The sequence below is a fragment of the Macrobrachium rosenbergii genome, chromosome 35 (genome assembly GCF_040412425.1).
Source record: "Macrobrachium rosenbergii isolate ZJJX-2024 chromosome 35, ASM4041242v1, whole genome shotgun sequence".
In the NCBI taxonomy this organism is placed as follows: Eukaryota; Metazoa; Arthropoda; class Malacostraca; order Decapoda; family Palaemonidae; genus Macrobrachium; species Macrobrachium rosenbergii.
The window spans coordinates 2,284,454-2,309,574 of NC_089775.1; the positions used below are offsets into that span (position 1 = coordinate 2,284,454).

General features: G+C 37.6%; 1 protein-coding gene across 1 annotated transcript; it reads left to right on the forward strand.

Annotated features, from left to right (window-relative positions):
* Window positions 1-3,963: 3,963 nt before the first annotated feature.
* LOC136856312 (transforming growth factor-beta-induced protein ig-h3-like) lies at window positions 3,964-22,957 on the forward strand. The gene is made up of 18 exons (XM_067134064.1): window positions 3,964-4,122; window positions 8,889-8,997; window positions 10,149-10,250; window positions 10,648-10,804; window positions 11,085-11,148; window positions 14,258-14,416; window positions 15,410-15,498; window positions 15,664-15,830; window positions 16,165-16,308; window positions 17,068-17,281; window positions 17,988-18,125; window positions 18,570-18,698; window positions 18,737-18,823; window positions 19,393-19,562; window positions 19,922-20,056; window positions 20,222-20,431; window positions 20,673-20,829; window positions 21,438-22,957. Exons 1-18 carry the CDS (start codon window positions 4,010-4,012, stop codon window positions 21,752-21,754), a joined length of 2,661 nt encoding a protein of 886 aa, XP_066990165.1. The 5' UTR covers window positions 3,964-4,009; the 3' UTR covers window positions 21,755-22,957.
* Window positions 22,958-25,121: the final 2,164 nt, after the last annotated feature.

Here is a 25,121-nt window from a genome sequence, read left to right on the forward strand (position 1 = left end):
ATATCACTCCCTAGGCTGATAGTTTTGGAAACTTCCATTGAGGCCGGGTTTGGAAAGGTTCGAAAAGATCGGTTAAAATCGGTTGAAATTCGGTCTTAAATTAACTCGATTATTAATGAATCAACCTCTAAAGAAGGTTAATTGCCATTTTAACATTTATTAAGTTAAATTAAGGGTTGAATTAACCGCATGGTCCCTCGAGTGAGGCCTTTATATTAACGACCCCTCCAATTCCAAATGAGATAAGGTGCAATCCGCTTATTCGCATATGTTGTATTTTATACAATTCATACAACATTTTCACTTCTTTTATATCCTAAAACAACTCAGTATTACATAATACATCAAAAATAGATTTCAAAAAACCTTAAAAATTATATATTGTATCAAAAAAGCTCATGCGATTTCCTAAACCTGCTCAAATCACGTGCAATAGCCATGTGGATGACGTCACGAAGTGGGCGGGGCCTCATTTTCCAAAGGTCGAGGTCCACCTTTTTTATGGTTTATTTATAGACCACCAGTTGGCAACAGCCACATGCAATATGCTCTATGTTGTGGCGTATGTTGTAGGGTATGTTGTGATGGGTGTATTTATGTGTTAAATATAGTCTCTCTCTTGTTCAAACTTTCTGTATATATGTATAGATATATATATATATATTTATATAAAACTCTCTCTCTCTCTCTCTCTCTCTCTCTCTCTCTCTCTCTCTCTCTCTCTCTCTCTCTCTCTCTTTAAAACTATTTCTGTATATAATTATATAAAACTCTCTCTCTCTCTCTCTCTCTCTCACTTTCTCTCTTTCTTTAAAACTATTTCCGTATATTTTTGTATAAAACTCTCTCTCTCTCTCTCTCTCTCTCTCTCTCTCTCTCTCTCTCTCTCTCTCTCTTAAAAACTATTTCTGTATATATCTATTTAAGACTCTCTCTCTCTCTCTCTAACACTGTATATTTATATATAACTCTCTCTCTCTCTCTCTCTCTCTCTCTCTCTCTCTCTCTCTCTCTCTCTTTAAATCTATTGCTGTATATTTTTATATAAAACTCTCTCTCTCTCACTCTCTGTTCGAGTCTATTTTTGTATATATTTATGTAAACTCTCTCTCTCTCTCTCTCTCTCTCTCTCTCTCTCTCTCTCTCTCTCTCTCTCTCTCTCTCTCCTCTGTATCTATTTGTACACACTTCACAAAGTGTATACAAAGTGTATAAATATGTATAATTAACACATATTCATACGATACACATATCTATACACAAGTACAACTCGCACACACAAGTATACAACATGTCTAAAACAAATATACATGTATAAAACAAATATACAACATGTATAAAACAAATATACATGTATAAAACAAATACACAACATGTATAAAACAAATACACATGTATAAAACAAATATACAACTTGTATAAAACAAATATACAACTTGTATAAAACAAATATACAACTTGTATAAAACAAATATACAACTTGTATAAAACAAATATACAACTTGTATAAAACAAATAAACAACTTGTATAAAACAAATACACAACAAATATGCAACGAAAGGTATCAATATTGCAGGTGCAATTCCAGTATGCAACATGTTGCATAGAAATGAGTCACGTGACTGACATCCGTCAGGTTCGGTACGTGTCTCGTTTGGTATTCTGGGAGAAGGCGGTGTGGCTTTCTCTCTCTCTCTCTCTCTCTCTCTCTCTCTCTCTCTCTCTCTCTCTATAAAATGATATGACTTTCTCTCTCTCTGTCTCTCTGTTTGGAATTATAAATTCCTCGTCCTCTCTCTCTCTCTCTCTCTCTCTCTCTCTCTCTCTCTCGCTCTCTCTCAATATATACATGTATATATATACTGAGGAAGAGAGAGAGAGAGAGAGAGAGAGAGAGAGAGAGAGAGAGAGTTGTATTGTTGTAGAGAGACAGAGAGAGAGAAATGAATTCTTGTAGGAGAGAGAGAGAGAGAGAGAGAGAGAGAGAGAGAGAGAGAGAGAGAGAGAGAGAGAAGTATGTTTCTTGCGTGTATATATATATGTATATATATCACAAATATACGTACTACAAGAACAGTACTGACGAACATATACCAGATAACCAACAATTAATCAATCATACTCTGCATCAGTCCTTCGTCAATGGCTTTGAAAAAAAGTCGAAACCGGTCAGAACCTACTACACCCCGTCTCTTATTGTTCACCTGTGGTAGTGTGTGATGAATGAATCACGTCCGAAAGTCACAATGATCATGTATATATATATGCACATATATATAGCTTTCAATCTCTCTCTCTCTCTCTCTCTCTCTCTCTCTCTCTCTCTCTCTCTCTCTCTCTCTCCCTACGAGACTACATCTCTCTCTCTCTCTCTCTCTCTCTCAACAACAATATAACTCTCTCTACACCAATACATCTCTCTCTCTCTCTCTCTCTACAACAATACAACTCTCTCTCTCTCTACAACAATATAACTCTCTCTCTCTCTCTCTCTCTCTCTCTCTCTCTTTACAACAATACAACTCTCTCTCTCTCTGTCTCTCTCTCTCTCTCACCTACAAGACTACATAACCTAGATGTTATGACACCAGATTTAATAAACAAATCAATCAATCAATCTCTCTCTCTCTCTCTCTCTCTCTCTCTCTCTCTCTCTCTCTCTCTACAACAATACAACTCTCTCTCTCTCTCTCTCTCTCTCTCTCTCTCTCTCTCTCTCTCTCTCTCCCCACAGCAACAACACAGCTTTCTCTCACTTCCCTGAACAAAACCAAGTCACGTTTCTGGGTACTGGTCCAACCTTATTTACAGCCGGAAATTGCCGAAAGATGATGCTCTCTCTCTCTCTGTTTCTCTCTCTCCCTCGCTCTCTCTCTCTCTCTGTCTCTCTTTGTGACAAGTACAAAGCAAAGACAAACAAATCAAGTGACTAAAACAACAACTAGATGACAGGTTAAACAAGTAAACAAGTAAATAAGAAAATAAAAACAAACAAAAACACTTACTAAGGTGTCCATTAAGCCTAAAGATTAGGTGGGAACAAAAACAATAAGTTATATATATTTTCTTCGTATTTTAGACCCATTTTTAAGGCATTTAGAGTCGATTTGTCGTGTCTGTGACAAATACGAAACAAAGACAAACAATTAAACTAACAAACAAGTAACTAGACAACCGGCAAATATGTAAACAAGGAAATAAAAACAAATAAACGAAGCATTTCCTGAGGTCGAATGTACGTTGAGATTTGGTGGGAACAATATACAAGAAGAGTTGTTGTTTCTTAAATCCCTTTTAGAGGTATTTAGAGCTTATTTATCGTGTCTGTGACAACTGCAAAACAAAGACAAACAATTAAACTAACAAAAAACAGTAGGCAGCACCTCGCCAAACAAGTAAACAAGGAAATATAAACAAATAAACAACGAAACTTCCAGAGTTCGTCCAACTGCGCGCCAAGAAGACCAGGAACAGAAAGCTGCCGCGAATTGATTCATCGCATGAAACATGACGTCACGGCTGCGTCGCAGCGTTATAATAGAAGTAAATACGGGGATCAGTAAGCCCATTCACGCCCACGACCCCTGAGAGGACCCACGCCCCTCCAGGAACGCGCCCGCGGGCGGGAAATGGGTTCGAAAGACGCCCAAATTATCATCGAAACCCGTTTTTCCAGAGAGTTCGGGAGAGCAGAGGTGATGACGGAGGGGGTGGTAGCGAGGAGAGGGGTGGAGGAATTGAGGGGGTTGGTGAGGAAAGTGAGGAAAGTGATGGTGTTGGGGAGGGTATGGTGGTGGTTGGGTGTCGGCGGGAGGGGCTTACGGGTCAAGACGGGCCCTGATTGGTGGATCGGCTTGATGGAGGGGGGTAGGAAAGGGGGTCTTGATGAGAGATACATGGGGGGTCCCCGGGTAGCGGCGCCTCCCGGGGGTAGGAGCCGAGGCTCCTATACACCGGAGCATCCTCACGAAGTCGGACCAGTGTCGCGTCAGACATCGTCGACGAAGGATGTCGCCGCTGAGGATCGTTTTGGCTGTGTTTTGCGGGGTGCTCGTTGTTGCCCGGGGCGAAAGGCAGGGGAAGTTTTTCGATGCAAGTTTCACCGCCGACGGCGACACTTAGTGAGTTGATTGATCGGTTGGTTTGTTGGGCTTGATTTGGCGTCGCTTGAATCGATAATAAATGGGGTTGTCACTGTTAATTTTATGGCTTCTCTTGGGAATTTTTTTTTTATTTTTCCAGATTTTTAATTAATTTTTTTTATTTTCAGTAAAAAAATTAAAATACAATATTTTGATTTATTGTATTTAATTTATTTTATATTATTTATCATATTTTTTATTTAAAAAATTAATATTTTTTATGTTTTAGGTAAAAAAAATTAAAATTTCAATATTTTAATTTCATATTTTTAATTAAAAATCAATATTTTGAGTAAAAAAGTAAAATACAATATTTTGATTTATTGTATTAATTTATTTTACAATATTCAATATATCAAAAGCAATAAACTGTTCAGTTTATTGCATTTTGACCTAATTTATTATAAAATATAATGTATATATTTATTGTATTTTAAATAAAATACAATAACTATTGTATCTTATATTTAGGTAAAATAAAATATTGTATTTAAATGCAATAAATTATTGTATTTTATATTTAAATACAAAAAATATTGCATTTTATTGTATTTTAATAATACAATAATATGTTTTATTGTACTTAAATACAGTAATTACTGTATTTTATTGTTTAAATACAATAAATTACTGTATTTTATTATATTTAATAAAATATTATATTGTATTGAATACAATAAATTATTGTATTCTATTGCATTTAAGTACAATAAATCACTGTAATTTATTGTATTTTTTCATGAAATATCAATTTCTTATACATTTTTAAAATACAGTTATATACACGACAGTTTTATGTTAATTATATACACGACAGTTTCGTAATGATTTTATACACGACAGTTTCATGTGTTTGCTTATATACACGACAGTTTCATAATGTTTCTGTATATGGCAGTTTCATGTGTAGTTATGTACACGACACTATTAATATGTACAGTTATGTACACGACCGTTTTTTAATATGTAGTTATGTACATGACAGTTTTTTAATATGTACAGTTATATTCACGATAGTTTTTTAATATGTATAGTTATTTTCACGACAGTTTTGTAATGTGTGCACTTATTTACACGACAGTTTCGTAATGTGTGCAGTTATGTACACGACACTTAATATGTACAGTTGTGTTCACGACAGTTTCGTAATATGTAGACTTATATTCACGACACTAATATGTAGTTATATACACGACAGTTTCGTAATATGGACACTTATATACACGACAGTTTTATAATATGTACTTATATACAAGACAGTTTTTAATCTGTACAGTTATGTACACGACAGTTTTATAATATGTACAGTTCTGTATACGACACTATTAATATGTACAGTTTTATTCACGACAGTTTCGTAATATCTACACTTATATACACGACAGTTTTGTAATGTGTACGACGCTAATAACATGTACAGTTATGTTCACGACAGTTTGTAATATGTAGTTATGTATATCTTATATACACGACAGTTTCATATGTTACAAACACGGCAGTTTCGTAATGTGGTTATGTACACGACAGAATCTTAATATGTACCTTACATACACGACAGTTTGGCAATATGTACACTTATGTGGACCTTATATACACGACAGTTTCGCAATATGTACAGTTATGTACCGTATATACACGACAGTTTCTCAATAAGGACGCTTATATACACGACATTTTGGCAATATGTACACTTATGTGGACCTTATATACACGACAGTTTCGCAATATGTACAATTATTTACCTTATATACACGACAGTTTCGTAATTTGTACAGTTATGTGCCTTATCTATACGACAGTATCACGACAGTTTCTCAATAAGGACGCTTATATACACGACAGTTTCGCCAAATGTAGTTATGTACTTTATATTCACGACAGTTTCGCAATATGTAGTTATGTACGTTATACACACGACAATCTAGCAATAAGTGCAGTTACGTACACGACAGATAAGCCCAATTACGTACGTTACATACACGACTGTTTCGTAATAAGTCCAGTTATGTACACGACGGTAACACTTCCCTAAGGAGAAAGATACAACACCTGTTGTATTAAAGTCAACGTAACAGATACAACAGCTGTTGTATTTTAAATCCACGGCAGCTGTTGTTGCATCATTATCGCTAAATACACGACAGTCGTGTTCTAAATACACGACAGTTGTTGCTCTGCTAAAAATAAAAGCCAGTTGTTTGAACCGTTATTCTCGGCCTCTTTCGAAATGTATTGATAAACTGTGTAATAAATCGGTCAAATAACAATAAATTGCTTATAAATCCTTGATATGTTATCAATAAACTAACTATTTATTCAATGATACAAATAAATCCTTCGTAAATTAACGATAAACCGAAGATTTATTGAATAAATCCAAATAAATTCCCTCCGGGCGAAATGAAAGTTTACGAGAAAGTATGTCGGGGACTCGTCCGGTTTCCTGCAAGCACGACTTCGGTTAAGTAGGTTAATCGCCGCAGGAACGGACGAGTTTTTTCGTACTTTTTCGTCAGTGATTTGTTTGTTTTTTGTTCTTTGTTTTTTTTGTTAGTTTTCACGGCGCGATTAAACAAACAAACAATTATAAAAGCTTGATAAAGTAATCGAAGTCGGTGTCGTCATTCGGACGCCAGGGCCAGCTCTTGTGCTTTATAACCAGTCATGCACGATGTACGACGCTTCCGCGTTTTTCTTTCTTGGTAACAGTTATTCTACTTGAGGAAAGTGGCCCACCTCGATCACCCACCCCCTAAAAAGGGGGTGGGGATTAATCATTGTAATCCCCTGTAATCCATCTTGAGGCGATTACAAAGTGACATCAATCCCATATATATAAAAATATATAAAAAACGAAAAATATAAATCCCGGTTAGGTCGATGGCAACACTTCCAGCTATAGCCGTTGTTGGGGTGAAAATAATTATGGTTTTTTTGTTTTTCTTTTATTTATTTTGTCTCTTTGACGTTGTTTGTTAATGTTTATTTTATAAAATTGTTTTTTGGAGATTTTTTATATAATATAAAGTTGTTTTAGCTTTAAATTGTCTTTAAAATTAAGAAAAAAATTTATTGTACGTCTTCGAAAAAATTCTCTGATTTTGTGAAGACTTTCGTACATATTTCTCTCTCTCTTTCTCTCTCTCTCGCTTTCTCTCCCTATCTCTCAATATGAGAAACAGATAGCCACTCTCTCCCTCTTCCCCACAGTGAGAAAAAGAGCGAGAGAAAGCCACAGAGAGAGAAAGAGAACGAGAGAAAAAATAATAATTTCCAGTAAGTAGATCAGGTGACTTTTTTACCGCCATGTCTGACCCAGTGACGTCACAGCTGCCGGGTGAAGTAGTCCGCTGTCAGATGTATGATAAATATTAATAACTGCCCCGTCGTTTTAGCGAATAACAATCACCCATAATGCAATATCGTCGTTGTATTTGCTTCGTTATAAATACGTGAGGAAAGAGATAATGTAGAAATGGCGTTAGATAACGGTAAATTCGTTTAAAATATATATATAAAAATATAAAAATCGGCAAACGTCACCGATGGCGAATCTTCCTGGACCAAACTCATCGTGAACTTCCCCATTACGACTTTCATGGCCTCTATTCACGGGGCAAATATCCGAATATTTTCCCCCATATCGTCGTTAAATCCGCTTCTGCTGTATTGAATGTATTAATACACGATGTATTGACGATTTAGGAATGCGGGAGTGCTGGAGAAGTTGGAGATTGGTGGAGAGTTGGAGATAAAATTGAGATTGAAAGAGATTTTTTTTTCCCTTCTTGGAGAATGACAGATGGCGATAGGTGAAGAAGAGTCGTTTGCCTGAGAGAGAGAGAGAGAGAGAGAGAGAGAGAGAGAGAGAGAGAGAGAGAGTCTTATTGCTATAGAGAGAGAGGGAGGAGAAAGCTGTATTGCTTCTAACAGAGAGAGAAAGAGGAAGTGTACACTTGTACGTTGTTCAATGTCACATGCACTTGATAAAGAGAGAGAGAAACAGATTGAGAGAGAGAGAGAGAGAGAGAGACAAAGAGAAAAAGATTGAGAGAGAGAGAGAGTGAGGATTTAATAATATTTATCGAACAAATAATTATATTATTAGACCTATATTCTTAGGCTAATGATAATTAATTTTATAAAATTAATTATAATTATTAATTAAATAGATAATGAATTATTATTATTTTTAATTAAATAGATAATGAATTATCAAATTAATTTCTTTAGCAAATGGCGTGCGGACCTGTAATATTTAGATTAATACTAATTAATATATATATTTATAAAATTAATAATTATATATTAATTAAATAGATACTGAATTAAGCTTACATTAATAATAATATGTTTATAATTAATAATTATGATTATTAATTAAATAGATATTGAATTATTATAATTCTTTTTAGCAAATGGCGGATAGACCCACAATCTTACAATAATAATAATATGTTTATAATAAAAATAATTATAATTATTAATTAAATAGATTGTGAATTATAATCATTAATTAAATAGATATTGAATTAATTCATTTTTTAGATTAATAATAATACATTTATCTATAATAAATAATGATTGTAATTATTAATAATTAAATAGATAATGAATTATATATAATTATTAGTCAAATAGATAATGAATTATATATAATTATTAATTAAATGGATAATGAATTATATATAATTATTAATTAAATAGATAATGAATTATCAAATTAATTAAATTATTTTTTTTAGCAAATGGCGGGCTGACCTGAACATGGACCAATTGGGGAAGACGGTGGACTCACTCGTCTCCTCGTTCGACACCGCCCTCGACAACCTCTCCGAGACCATCGAGAGACAGGTAAGGGGCCCACTGTGTGTATATATAATATATGTATAATGTATATTAGAGATATATATATATTTATATTTATGTATATTTGTATATTTATTGTATATTTGTTGTGTTTTGGGTGAATTTTAAGTAGGCATTACTTATATAATAGTCTTTAATGTACATTAGATATATTTATATTTATGTATATTTGTTGAATATTTGTTGTGTATTTATTGTATATTTGTTGTATATTTATTGCTTGTTTTGGGTGAGTTTTAAGTTAGGGTTTTATTTAGGTGAGGCATTACATATATGATATATGTGTAATGTATATTAGATAGATGGATATTTATGTATAGTTATGTGTATTTGTGTATATTTAGTAGTAGAGTTTTAGTTAGGGTTTTATTTACGTTTTTATTTATTATGTTTATATTGAGAATGTTTTCATAATTTATTTGGTGTGTATTAGTGTATATTTAAATGGTGTTAAATGGTTTTTGTGTTTTTTATATTCAGAGGCTGTATATATATTTATATTTATTGTGTATGTTTTATCAGAATATTAGTTGTATATTTGTTGTGTATATTTAATTAGTGTTTTTAATGTTTATAAAATATATGTTTATAAAAATTTAAGCCTCATTTTATATATATAATATTTTTATTTATAGTGTAATTATACACAAATGTACATTAAATATTTAATATTGTCAATTAAATTTACACAATAAATATACTGCAATTTATGTATATTTAAATAAAATATACATCATAAAAATAATAAATATGAATATGTATTCATATGTATATTTACAGTGTATATTTGTGTATATTGTCTATATTTATTTATATTTATATTAGTGCATTTTATGTATATTTAAATGAGTATTTATTTTGTATGTATATTTATAGTGTATATTAGTGTATTATGTATATTTATAGTGTATATTACTGCACTTTATGTATCTATTTAGTTTTGTGTATATTTAAATGTGTTTGTGTATATTTATAGTGTATATTAGTGTATTTTTAAGTATATTTTCATGCATATTTATAGTGTATCTTAGAGTATTTTTATGTATAGTTATTTATGTATACTTATAGTGTATATTTATATATTTTATGTATATTTAAGTATATTAATAGTGTATATTCCTTGTGTATATTGAAAGGTGGACTCCTCGCTGCCCCTGTGGATGAGGCCACACCAGAATGTGGAGGACATTGGAGCCATCTCAGGCTCCCTGGGAGACGGCATCGATGACGGCCTCAAGGTAAGGTCAAAGGTCAAGGCTCCGGGGTCAAAGGTCATTGGTGAATATATGCATTTATGTCATTTTCTTTTGAGGTTAAGTTTTTTGGGGTCAAAGGTTATTGATTAATATACATATTTATATCATTTTCTTTTCAAGGTCAATTTTTTGGGGTCAAAGGTCATTGATGAATATATGTATTTCTATAATTTTCTTTTCAAGGTCAATTTTTTGGGTCAAGGGTCATGTTTTTGGAAGTCAAAGGTCATTGATATACATGCCAAATTTATATCTTTCTGGGTCAAAGGTTAATGCTCTAGGAAAGGGGTCAGAATCAATGGGTCATTTTTAGCTCAAATTTCAAGGTCATTTTAGGTCAAATTTCAAAGTCAAGGTCAGATTTCCCCTCCCCCCACAGGTCTTCTTCAAGGACCGGGTCGACGGAGAGAGGGTGGAGGAGCCTGAGGCCGAAGTAGAGACTGGGTTCGATCCCACGAGGAGGACAGGTGTGACCCCACCCAACAACCGACCTGGCTTCGGGTCGTCCTTCCCATTCAACCCCTTCTTCCCCTTCAGTGAGTTTTTTTTTTATTTTGCCCATTCCTGTGGTCATTTTTGACCTTCAAATGTCAAAGGTCATATTCCAGGGTCACAAATGACTCAGTAAAACACTTCAAATACTTTCTTTTAATAATAGTTTGACCTTGCAAGGTCAAAGGTCATTCAAACTGACCCATAAAACATTTTAATTAAGGACCTATTTAATATTAGAATAGGACCTTGAAAGGTCAAACTTCAAGGTCACTCCGGATCCACAAAGGTCATAAACTATTTCTCCTTTCTTCTGTGTTCCAGGCGGCTTCAACAGAGGCTCCGGCTTCAACCTCTTCTCCAACAGGCGTGGCTATTGGTGGAAAGGGTGAGTGTTGCCACATGCGAGGTTTTGTTTACATTTTGGTGGATTCTGATTGGTTGATAAGGTTGGTGTTGCTGTGTGAGGTTTTGTTTACATTTTGGGACATTCTGATTGGTTGATATGGTTGGTATTGCCATATGAGAGGTTTTGTTTACATTTTGGGATATTCTGATTGGTTGATAGGAGAGAGAGATAATAAAGAGAGAAAGATTCTGATTAGGAGAGAGAGAGAGAGAGAGAGAGAGAGAGAGAGAGAGAGAGAGAAAGATAGAGAGAGAAAAAAAAACTAGGTCAAAGGTCATGACCCCTAAGAAATAATTGGGGGTCATGGCTAAACCCAGACCTACTTTCTCTTCCCCCTACATATTGTACGGTGGGAGAATCTTCCTGTATCTGACTGTATTATTTCTACAGTCAACTGTAGCTACAGTTAAGTACAGTTGAATACAGTAACTGTATTTGTTTATTAATCTGAAAGTAAAAATATAGAGAAAATGCAAAAAAATTCTGTATTTTTGTAGATTATTGTATTTGTTGACTGTAGATTACTGTATTTGACTGTAGATTACTGTATTTGGCTGTATTATTTCCGCAGTCGACTGTAGCTACAGTTAAATACAGTTGGATACAGTCACTGTATTTGTTTATTGGTTAATCTGAAAATAAAAAAGTACAGAAAATTGCCAAAAATTCTGTTTTTTGTAGATTACTGTATTTGACTGTATTCTTTATACAGTCAACTGTAGCTACAGTTATCTACAGTCAAATACAGTAATTATTTAGGAAAATAGAGGAATAATTCGATAAGAAATACAGAAAGTTGTAAAGTAATGTATACTGTATTTAACTGTATTTATTTATACAGTCAGCTGTAGCTACAGTCAATACAGTCAGATACAGTAACTGTATTTAGCATAAACAAAGAAATAATTCAATAAAATACACAGAAAATTGTAATGTATATTGTATTTGATTGTATTATTTATACAGTCAACTGTAGCTACAGTTACCTACAATCAAATACAGTCAGCTGTAGCTACAGTCAATTACAGTCAAATGCAGTAACTGTATTTGTTCGTCTTCCAAACAGAACAAGGAAGTGAAGAAATAAGCCCAAACTTTCACCAATACCCGCTTTCTTTTTCCATTTTAACGGGTACCAGACGCCCCCAAACGCCACAAACACACCAAACAAACATTCACCTACGACCAAACAAACAGCCGGACAAGCAGACGGACAAACAAACACGACATTCAACAAACAAACTTGAAAAAACCACGAAGAACTTCGCATGGTGACAAAACCAAGGCCATATTCATCTCCGTGTAAATAGGAAGAGGGGCCTCGTTCAGTCGCCCGTCTCGTCGGCGAACCGAAACCCGCCGCTCTCGGATGCGTTCAAGTGACTCCCTTGATTGCAGGCCGTTACAAAAAGACGGCCGAACGGGTCATTGCGCTCTTCATGTATGTCTGCGTAACGTTATGTGCGTGCGGCGTGACGGTTTTCCGTGACCTCTATCGAACGGGTGTGTGTGTGTGCGAGTAACGGTTCGGCTCGCTCCCGTGAGGCGTGAAGTTGAACGCGGCCTGGATCTCCCGCCTAAAAGGAGTTGATGAGTTTAACAGATGGAAATTTAAGTCTCGATTCGGGCGTTTTAGAGAGAGAGAGAGAGAGGGAGAGAGAGTTTGAGAGACGGAGAGACGAGAATAGAGATTGGTCGACGTGGTGAGAGAGAGAGAGATGGACGGAGAGACAGATTAAGAGAGAAAGAGTGAGGAATATTGAAGATTCTCGTGTGATCTCGAAAGGCCGTTGATCTTGTACATGGCTTCTGCGGCGACGTTGCCGATACGTCTCTTATAATTTCTCTCTCTATTTCTCTCTCTGTCTCTCGTTGTCTCTATCTCTCCCTAAAGAGAGAAAGTTCAGAGACGTTAAAGAGAGACAGCGACGCAAACGCCAGCTGAAACATAACGTAAACATACAAATAAAAACGAATTTAATAAAACCTACGTGGCAACTCACATCTCAGCAATACGGTGACGTCACATCTCCCTCTCTCTCCCCCACCAACACCGTTATAACAACCAATTATCACCACCACTATCGCCACCACCATCGCTGTTGGTGATGGTGGTGGTGATTGTGGTTGGTGACGGAGCGTTGCCATTAAGGAAGCCCCCAATTTTGGTCCATCTGCGAGGACCGGCTACGATTTTGGACGTTCGTTATAACGGGGTTTTCGTACTGTTTTTATATGTATAATAAAATAAATAATTTATTTATATATATAAATATATATAATATAAATATTTATACTTAATAAATATATTTATATATAGAAATATATATTTATATAAATATATTTATATATATTGTGGTGGTCCTTATTGACCCTGACATATATTGAGGTCAGGGGTCAAAATAAAATGATTAAAATTATCCTTTGAAAAAGTTATAATTATTATTGCTAATGAAGAGTAGTGGCTCTCTCTCTCTCTCTCTCTCTCTCTCTCTCTCAAGAGAAACATGACCCTCAATTGTCTGGGGCCTTCAAGGTCAGAGGTCGCAGACAGAGAAGTCATTATCCAGAGAGCGAGGGAGAGAGAGAGCAAGAGAACATATATATATATATAGTGACCCACTGACCTTGACTAAAGGTCAGGGTGGGGGGGGGGCAGGTGACTGGTTTCACCCAGGTGCAAGTTGATGATGGCTTGGAAAGTGTCCGTGGGAAAGTGGGCGTGAAATCTGGGTAGAGACAGAGAGAGAGAGAGAGAGTTGGCTCTCTCTCTCTCTCTCTCTCTGTGTCAACCCAGTTGGCCCCAAATTCGCCCCCTTAATAAGGAAGTGCGTCTTTTGCCCTCTCTCTCTCTCTCTCTCTCTCTCTCTCTCTCTCTCTCTCTCTCTCTCTCTCTCTCTCTCATAGAAGTGCTCACGGGGGCGTGTTTCCTGCTCGTAGGATAAGTAGGGACGTCTGCTCTGATGCTGTAAACGATGAGGAACAGAGATTCGCTTCCTTACGAACAAAGTAGATGACAAATACACTGATCATTATAAGCATATTATTATTATTATTATTACTAATTCATTTATCCCGATAACTGCAGCCCCAACGTGTGCGTAGATCGGGAGGAGGTGGACGAAGGCATCGACTCCACCGACGACACGACTCTGGAGTCCTCGGGGCCTTCCTTCGCCTTCTCTCTGGGACACATGGAGATGACCACCTGCAGGGACACTGCCTCGACCTACACTTGCACCACGAAGTAGGTTTCTGTGAGTCAATTTGGGGTCTTCTACTTAAACTTGTCCTAAAGTTGGTTTTTGAGGCAATTTAGGGGTGTTTCAGGTCTATTTTTAAGAAGGTTTGATGTTTTTTTCAGGATTTTAGGTGTATTCTATGGATTTTTGTGGTTTTAAAGGATTTCACGTTGTTTTTGTATTATAAGGGTTTTAGGGATTTTGGGGATTTTAGTGGTGTTTGGGGGATTTTGGGTATTTTAGGTGGATCTTGAGGATGTTAGGTGGGATTTTTTAAGGATGTTAGGTGGGATTTTTTAAGGATTTTAGGTGTTTTTACAAAGATTTTGCTGGTTTCTTAAAGGATTTTAGGTATTTTTAAAAAATATTTTAGGCTTTTTACAGGATTTTAGGCATTTATAAAAAGTATTCCAGGTTTTTTTTAAAGGATTTTAGGTGGTTTTTCAAGATTTAAGGTATTTAAAAAGTATATTCCAGGTTTTTTAAAGGATGTTAGGTGGTTTTCAAGATATAAGGTATTTAAAAAATATATTCCAGGTTTTTTAAAGGATTATAAGTATCTTTAAAAAATATCCCAGGTTTTTAAAAGGATTTCAGGTGGTTTTTCAAAATTTAAGGCATTTTTAAAAATATATTTTAGATTTTTTAAACAATTTTTTGTATTTAAAAAAATTATTCCAGGTTTTTTAAATGTTTTTAGGTGGTTTTTCAAGAATTTTGGGCATTTATAAAAAATATTCCAGGTTTTTTAAAGGATTTTAAGTATCTTTAAAAAATATTCCAGGCTTTTTAAAGGATTTAGGTGGTTCTTCAAGACTTAAGCTATTTTGAGTCTTCATGTCCACTTTAAGTCTTTTAATATATTTTATAAATATTCCATAATATTTTTTATAAAATATCTTTAATATGTTTTATAATATATTCTATAAAAAATAGTATAAAATATCTTATATGTAAAATATTATAAAATCCTCGATACTAAACCCTTTCTCCGCCAGAACGTCCCGAAGAGGAATCCACAAGACCGTGACCTTGACCTACAAGTGCTGCCACGGGTACATCAAGGAGCCTTCCGGCTGCACCAAGAGTGAGTGTTTGGAGGAACTTTGACCTTTGACTTTGAACTTTGACCTGATAAAGTTAATTATTGAGTTAGTTTCTCTCTTACAATGATGATGATAATAATAATAAGATATTTGACCTTGAAAAATTTATAATTACCCCCCAAAATCTCGTCCTGTCACCCTACCAGTCGAAATGCGCTCGATGCCAGACACCCTGGATGACATCGGTTCAACCGACTTCCTTTCGATGACCCGGTCTGCCGGGATGGAAGAGGTCATGACCGCCCAGAATCTGACCATCTTCGCCCCCACCAATGAGGCCATGCAGGAATTCACGGCTGACTTGGAGGAAGAGGTGGGTTGGCGGGTGGGGTTCTTTGAGAGATAGAGGGGTGAGAGAAAGAAGGATGTATGTGTGTGTATAGAGAGAGAGAGGGGTGATTAAGAGAGGAAGATTGAGAGAGAGAGAGGAAGATTGAGAGCGATAGAGAGAGATTGAGAGAGAGAGAGAGGGTAAAAGATTAAGATTGAGAGAAAGACTGAAAAAGAAATAGAGCAAAAGATTAAAAACAGAGAGAGAGAGAGAGAGAGAGAGAGATTGAAAAAGAAAGAGGGAAAGATTAAAAAGAGAGAGAGAGAAGAGAGAATGATTAATATTAAGCTTACTTTATCTCCACCCTCCTGCGCAGACCGAGATCGACAACGGCCTCGAGGTGGACCGCTCCCTCAACGAGGTCTACCTCCGCCGCCAGAGGTCGCTCGATGCCCACGACATGGTCTTGGCACACATGACCAAAGGCTTCCACTACGCCAGCGACCTCCACGATGAGCAGGTAGGAGATTGACCTCGAATCGACCTCGAATCTTGACCCGTTTAGCCAGTGACCTCGAAAGATTGACGTACAGTAATCCTGTTTTCAGTAGCTTGACCTCAAATGAACCTTGAAATTTAAGGTTTGACCTACAATGAACCTGTTTTAATGGATGAACCACAAATTAACCTTAGTTGTTGACCTGTTTAGCCAATGGCCTGAAGGATTAACCCCAAACAAACCTCTTTTAGTAGATGAACCACAAATTAACCTTAAAATTTGAGTAAACCTGTTTGAATGGATTAACCTCGTTTGGTTAATTTTTAAGTGAACCTATTTTATATAACCAAATGACCTCAGATGGTTTAAGTGATTTACCTCAGCTGAACCTCTTTAACCAATCAAATGACCTTTGGATGAACCAGTTTAATCAATTAATGAATAATTTAACATATTTAATCTCATATGAGCCTATTTAACTAATCAACCTCAAATGAACCTACTTAACCAATCAATGAACCCCAAGTGAACCTACTTAACCAGTTGATTATCCTGAACAAACCTATCTAACTAATCAGTCAACCTCAAACAAACATACTCAACCAGTCAAGAAAACCCAAAACAAACTTACTTAACCAATCAACCAACCCCAAACAAACCTACTAAACCAACCGACCAACCCCAAACAAACCTACTTAACCAATCAACCAACCTCAAACAAACCTACTAAACCAACCGACCAACCCCAAATTAACCCATTCCTCCATCTTCCCTCCCCAGGTCCTACAGAGCCTGGCGGACAACTCCACCCTGCGAATCAACACGTACAGCACGGTGCCTCCATCGGCCACCGTCAACTGCGCGCGGCTGATCTCCATCAACCAGCACTCCTCCAACGGCGTCGTCCACACGATCGACAGGGTCCTCAGGCCGGTCACGCGGAGCCTGGCCGAGCTGGTCGCTGCCGACCCGCAGTTCTCCATCTTGAAGCAGCGTGAGTCTTTTGTGTTGTTTTTTTTTTTTATAGGGGGTTTGAAAGGTTGGGGGGTTTTGGGGATTTTTAGGGTGTTTGAGAGGGTTGGGGGTTTTTGGGGCTTTTGGTCTCCATTCACTTTCAACAGATACCCAGAATTTTCAGAGTAGTCATTTGTTATTATGGATTTATTACAATTTTTATTTAAAAAAATTTTTAGATTTATTACATTTCTTCTAAACCTCTTTTATTAAATTCCTTCAAAAATCATACAAGATCTTTAAATACCTTGAGAACACATTGAAAATCTGTAAAATTCCTGAAAGTTCTTTAAAATTCATTTTTAAAATCTTTAAAATTCTTTAAAAAATCTGTAAAATTCTTGAAAATTCTTTAAGATTCATTTTTAAAACATTTAAAATTCTTTAAAATTCTGTAAAATTGTTTAAAAATTTTTAAAATTCATTTTCAAAATATTTAAAACCTTCAAAATTCCTTAAAAATCTGTAAAATTCTTGAAAAACCTTCAAAATTCCTTTAAAATCTGTAAAATTCCTGAAAAACATTTTAAAATCTTTAAAATTCTTCAAGTACAGACTTTAAAAATCTCGATAAATGTTCTTAATAACCTCAAAAATTATTAAAAATTCTTTTAAAAACTTTAAATATATTAAAAACTCTTCAAAAACTCAAAATCCCGTCCACTAACCTCCACCGATACCCGCAGTGATCAGCAACGCAGGCATGCTGCCCAAACTGCGTGAGCCCGGGCAGCTGACCCTGTTTGCCCCGACCGACGCCGCCTTCAGGACTCTGCCCGAGCCCCTGCTCGAATCCCTGCTGGAGGGCAACGCCTGCCTGGACTGTGAGTGTTGTCGTCGACTGGTTTGATTCCGTCTCTCGGGAAGTGGCTGGTTATGGGTTTATATAGCAAATAGTTTTTTAAGTGAATATATATATATAAAATAGTTTTCTTATAATGATTACATTATAAAATGGTTTTAAAATAATGATTATATATATATATTCATTATTTTAAAACCTATTTTATAATGTAATCATTATAAGAAAACTATTCTATATATATATATATTCACTTTAAAAACTATTTTCTATATTCACCCATAACCAGTCACTTCCCAAGAGACAGAATCATCATTTTAAAATGAGTTTTAAAACAATGAAAATATTCATAATTATATATAAAAATGGATAATGAAATTATTATTATTATCATTATTATTATTATTATTATCATTATTATTATTATTATTATTATTATTATTATTATTATTATTATCATTATCAGCCATCCTGAAGAACCACGTCCTCCCCAACGTCATCTGCTCGGCCGCGGTCCAGCAGGGCAAGGCCCGCACGGCCAACCTCCTCGACTCCTACCTCCTGCTGGAGCGGACGGACGACGACAAGATGTTGGCGGCGGCGGGGCGGAGGACGAGGCCTCGTCTTCGCCGTCCTCCGCGGCCCAGATCGTGGCGAAGGACGTCGTGGCGACGAACGGCGTCATGCATGTCGTGGACGCCCCGCTGATGCCTCAGGAAGGTGAGCGAGGGGAAGGGGCGGTTCTTATTGGTCGGTTGCGACTGGTGGGAGCTGGTTGGTCGGTTGGGATTGCTGGGAGCTGAGAGCTGATTGGTCGGTTGTGATTGCTGGGAGGTGGTTGGTCGGTTGTGATTGCTGGGAGGTGGTTGGTCGGTTGTGACTGCTGGGAGCTGATTGGTCGGTTGTGATTGCTGGGAGATGGTTGGTCGGTTGTGATTGCTGGGAGCTGATTGGTGGTTGTGATTGCTGGGAGCTGATTGGTCGGTTGTGATTGCTTGGAGCTGGTTGGTCGGTTGTGATTGGCTGTGATTGCTTTCTTGAGTCTTCCTTCTCTTTCCTCATTGGCTGGTTTGGGTCGTTTAAGTGGGAGGGAATGGACCTGATTGGTCGGTTGTGATAGCTGCGAGCCTATTGGTCAATTCTTCCTCTTTGAGTCTTCTCTCATCATTTCTCTCACTTTTGTCCGTTTGCCTGATAACCTTTGACCTTTACTGAGTTTTCCAGTGACCTTTTAGACCTTTGTTTCTTTGTCCAATGATCTTTGACCCCCAACCCTTGACCTTTTCCAGCCAAGCCCGTCCGCAAGGTCCTTGAGAGCCACAACCTGACCCGGTTCATGGACCTCCTGGAGATCGCCGGAATGTCCGAAGAGATGGACAGCCTGAACGACGTCACCATCTTCGCTCCCTCCAACGCTGCCATTGACTCCATCCCCGAGGATGCCAAGTTGAAGATCCTGGTGAGGATTGACCTTGACCTTTGATGTTCAGTGGAGAAGTTTAAGGTTAAATTGCTCCTATTTGATCTTGAACTTTGATATTGGCAATCAGTTACCCTATTTAAACCAAAATTTGAAGCCTAAGTTACCTCTAAATGCCCTTAATACCCTTCTAATTGACCTTGAGCTTTGACCAAAATTTTAAAAAATACCCACAAGACTAAATTACCTTCAAATACCCTTAATACACTCCTATTTGACCTTGACCTATGACCTTGGAAATCAATAATCCCATTCAAAACAAAAAATAAAGCCCTTAATTCACCCCAGATTAACCTTGACCTTGGACCAAATTTTAAAAAACTCTCTCTATCTCTCAGGACGACCCACAGCAGCTGCGCAACATCCTGAACTACCACATCGTGACGCCTTCTCTGAAGGGAGACGACATCAACAATAACCACATCGCCGATACCCGGGCTGACATGCCCATCAGGATTAACCTGTACCCAAGGGTAAGGGTCAATGGAGTTTTATATGTTTTTAAATATGTTTATATTTCATAATCAATGTTTATATATATTATGTTTGATATAGTTTTTACTTTCATCCTTTAAGATTGATAAATTATGCAGATATTTTGTACTTATATCCTAAACGTCCTCCCGCTTTCTCGACAGACGCCCCTCCTTACCGGCCTAATCCTCGGCCCGGGTGGCCGCAGGAGTGTCCGTCTGACCGCCGGATGCAGCCCGGTGTCCACGCTGGACTCCCGCGCCTGCGGGGCCGTGGTCCACGTGGTGGAACGCCTCTTCGTCATCCCTCAGGAGACCGTAATGGACCACCTGGAGGACAGCGGAGATTTCTCCATCTTCACGCAGATGGTCAAGGTGAGAGTCGGGGTTGGGTCTTGGTCTAGGTGCTGTACCATACCATCTGGCTCAGGTTACAAGGTTGCGTCGACTACTGTACCATAATGGTTAGGTGAAGGTTACATCCACTACTGTGCCATAGCAGCTAGACCAAAGTTACATCCACTACTGTACCACAACATTTAGGTCAAAGATTAACCTTCTCCCATTTTAGGTCAAAGTTCAAGGTTGAATATTAACCCCATTTTCCCCCTTCCAGAAAACGGGTGTCAACGAGACCCTGGTGCAAGAAGGCCCCTTCACAGTTCTGGCCCCCTCGGACCACGTTTTCCGGACCCTGCCCAAAAATGAGTTGGACCACCTGATGGAGGACACCGACCTTCAGGAACAGTTGGTTAAACTCCACGTGCTTAATGGTGCGTTTACCTTAAAATTTTTCATCTGTTACCTGAGATATTTTAGCCGTTTACCTAAAGTTTTTTATGTTCTACCTAAAATATTTCAATCTTGCATTTAAAGTTTTTATCAGTTACCTAAAATTTGTTATCTCTTGAACATTACCTAAAATTTGTCATCTGTTACCTAATATATCTTGTCGTTTACCTAAAATTTTCATCTGTTACCTAAGATATTTCAGCTGTTTACCTAAATTTTTTGATATTCTACCTAAAATATTTCAATCTTGCATTTAAAGTTTTTTATCGGTTACCTAAAAATTGTTGTCTCTTCGCCGTTACCTAAAATTTGTCGTCTTTTGCGTTACCTAAAATCCGTAGAGTTGGCCTGAAAATCTTGTGCGGGAACCAAAATACCCCAAATACTTTAAATCCATCCCTTCTCTTCCCCTAAAATTAGTATTGTTTCCTTTAAATGAAGTTTGTAAATGTTGTTACATAAGCTTCCAGTCTGTGTTGTTACCTAAAACACCCTAAAAATCTGTCTCTCTCCCCACTTCCAGTCTTAAATATTACCTAAAATCCAGATCCGTGACCTGTAATACTTAAAATCCGTCTCTCCCCGCCAGAACACGTCTGCTGCGCGGGCATCAACCCCAACACCTGGCTCTTCATGGACCACAAGCGCACCCTGGACGGCCACTCCTCCGTCCACGTCCGGCGCACCGGAACCGGACGGCTCATGGCCGGACCGGCCCGGATCACCCACTGCTCCGCCCCCACCAGGAACGGCCTCGTGCACACCGTCAACCAGCTCTTCATGAACGTCAACCCCAACAAGAATGGATCCGGATCCGTCGGACCGCTTGGAGGATCGCCCGGATCCTCGCTCGGGACCAGGAGGCCGATCTTCTCGGCTCCGGGGTTGGAGATCCTGTTCGGTTAAAAAGGCGGGAGGTTTCTGAGGTCTTTTTAAGGGACTTGAAGATCCTTTAAATGGCTTCGTTGCCTTTTAAAGGGTTTAAGGCCTTTCTAAGAGACCATTGAAAGGGATTTAAAGGCTTTTTGAGACCTTAAGAGATCTTATAAAGGGACTTTGGAGGTCTTTTTAAGGGACTTCAGTCCTTTTAAAGGGACTTGGAGGCCTTTTTAAGGGACTTCAGTATCCTTTAAAGGGGATATCTGAGGCCTTTTAAAAGGGCCTTTAAGGTATTTTATGAGTTCTCTTAAAGGGACTTTTAAGATCATTTAAAGGGACTTTTTAAGGCCTTCCTAAGGGGGCCTTTTAAAGGGCCTTAAGTCCCTCCGCAGTCCTCGTTAAGCCGCTTTTGTTTATTATCATTTATTATTATTATTACTACTATTATTACCAGACCTTAACCTTGACCTAAATATTTATTCACACCTTTTTTTGTGCCTGACCTTTGACCTCCACAAAGGTCAGCGGATAATACTTCAGCTAGACTTAAGCGATTTATTTATTGTATTCCAAGTAGTGGGTCTTAGAGATTCCAAATAGATTCCAGGTAGAGATTCCTAGAGGATTCCAAGTTGCAAATTGTTGCAAACTTTTTCCTGACCCTTGACCCTCCAAGGTCAACAAATATAAACTTGAGTTTAATTTATTTATTGTATTCCAAGTAGATTCCAAATGGATTCCCAGGTTCCAAGTAGAGTGATTCCTAGAGATTCCAGAATTCAAATCAAGATGCAAATCATTGCAAACTTTTTCCTGACCCTTGACCTTCCAAGGTCAACAAATATAAACTTCCGTTTAATTTATTTATTGTATTCCAAGTAGATTCCAAATAGATTCCAGGTTCCAAGTAGAGTGATACCTAGAAATTCCAGAGTTTAAATCATCCTGACTTTTCCCTGACTTGTGAAACTCCAAGGTCAACAAATACACATTAGATTTAAACCATTTTAATTTATTTATTGTATTCCAAGTAGAGGGTCCTAGATACTCCAGATTCCAAGTAGAGTGATTCCTAGATATTGCAAGCTCTAAATTCCCGATTCCAGTTCTCCGTGGCCTTAATTTATTAACGTAGGGACCAATTTTTTATATACTAAATTGTTATGCATTGTTATGATATATATAAAATATATATATTTGTAGCTAAAAAATAAATAATTGAAAATCCAATATGGTTGTTTTGGTGTCCCGAGAATTACGGGATTGATCCCACAAGGGGGGCAGGGGGAGAAAGACTACATGGGATTGATCCCATGGGGGAGGAAAACGACTTTATAAATAAACTTAATAAGAGACTTTATAAGTGAATAAAGGATAAATTTGACGTGGATGGTTTGGACATGTGGGGAAAATGGGTGAATGTGAGGAGAAATTTGGTTTGGGGAAAGATGTATGATTTTATACATGATGTAGAATGTATATAATGTATTAATGAACTTTGAATATGTATAAATATACATTTTCTAGTCATTTGAGAGAGAAAGATTGAGAGAGAGAGAGGAACAGTATATAACAGAGAGAGAAAGATTTAAGTATATAATAAAATAGAGAAAAAGATATATATATATATAGAGAGAGAGAGAGAAAGAGCAACTCCCTGAGAGAGAGAGAGAGAACGGTAAATCACAGAGAGAAACAGATAGAGAGAGAGAGAGAGAGAAAGATTTAAGTATATAATAAAATAGAGAAAAAGATAGAGAGAAAGAGCAACTTCCTGAGAGAGAGAGAGAGAGAGAGAGAGAACGGTAAATAACAGAGAGAGAGAGAGAGAGAAGATATAGATAGAGAGAAGAGAGAGAGAGAGAGAGAGAGAGAGAGAGAGAGAGAGAGAAAGATTTAAGTATATAATAAAATAGAGAAAAAGATATATAGAGAGAAAGAGCAACTCCCTGAGAGAAAGAGAGAGAGAGAGAGAACGGTAAATAACAGTGAGAAACAGATAGAGAGAGAGAGAAAGATTTAAGTATATAATAAAATAGAGAAAAAGATATAACTGAGAGAGAGAGAGAGAGAGAGAGAGAAAGAGAGAGAGAGAGAACAAGAACGGTAAATAACAGTGAGAAACAGATAGAGAGAGAGAGAGAGAGAAAGAACGGTAAATAACAGAGAGAAACAGATAGAGAGAGAGAGAGAGAGAGAGAGAGAGAGAGAGAGAACCCAAAGGTATGCATAGCCCGTTATCCCACCTGGCCTGGGTGGGTTGGGGGAGATACCCCCTCCACCCCTAGGGGACCCATCCATCCTAATCCTCACGTACCTAATCCCTTATCCCTAAATCTAACCCATAATTTAAGGCGCAAATCCCTTAAATCCTCCTAAACACCAACTTTAAACAAACATACCCACATTAACGACCCTTAAATTATGTCCGGGGCATAATTAACCCCTTCAAACCCCCCCTTTGGGGGGGCTAAAGGGGTAACCCATACCCTAAATCTCACCGATTTAATAATAAACGAACCTAAACATAGATTCAGTGTATGGGGATAACGCTTTATTTTCCCGTTATTAAGCGTTATTTAGCTCCGTTATTCCCGTTATTTTCATACAAATGAGTTATTTAATAATTAATTTAATGGTTTATTGGGGTAAATAGGCCCGGGGGGTGCCAAAACTGCCCGAATTTCGGCAATTAAATGAGGGAAATCTCTCTCTATCTCCCTCTCTCTCTCTCTCTACTCTCTCTTCGTGCTCATTGGACCAACTTCATGTAGTCGTTGCTTCTTTCTCTATTTTGTCGCTCCCAGCGACGACTTCCCGCCGAAGGACGACCTCGGGGCGTCTGCCGTTCAATAACAAAGGTGTTTTAATTCAAACAGACGTCGCTTCGTCGTTATTTCGTCGTTAAAATGGATAAAAATGGTCGTTATGTCTCCCCCCCACCTCGCCGTCCCCTCCCCCCGGGGGAGGAAAACATCTGTGCGTCGTCTGCTGCAGGAATCGTAGTCAAATGAGATGCCGAAGTTTCGCATTCAAAATAGCCATTATTTAAATGGGGTCAGAGTCGTCCTTGTTAATTGCGTTGTTAGCGGGTCTTGTTTCGTTGTTTAAGCAAGGTCAATCCTCGGGAGGGGGCCCATTCGCCTTATTAATCCTTTATTATTGTTTTGTTGTGTGTGTATGCAAATGACCCTACGGAGGTCCCTCGACGTCCCTCCTCCCCTTATTTAAGGCCCGAAAGCGCCCTTATTTCGGCGTTTCCGCCCCCTAGACACACGCCCAGACATCCTTCGGGTCCTCCGAAGGGCGCGAATGCGGCCAAATAAGGCCGCGGGCGGCTAAATAAGCGCAAATAAGGCCCGGGGGAGGAGGAAGAAGAGGAATCCCGAGGAAG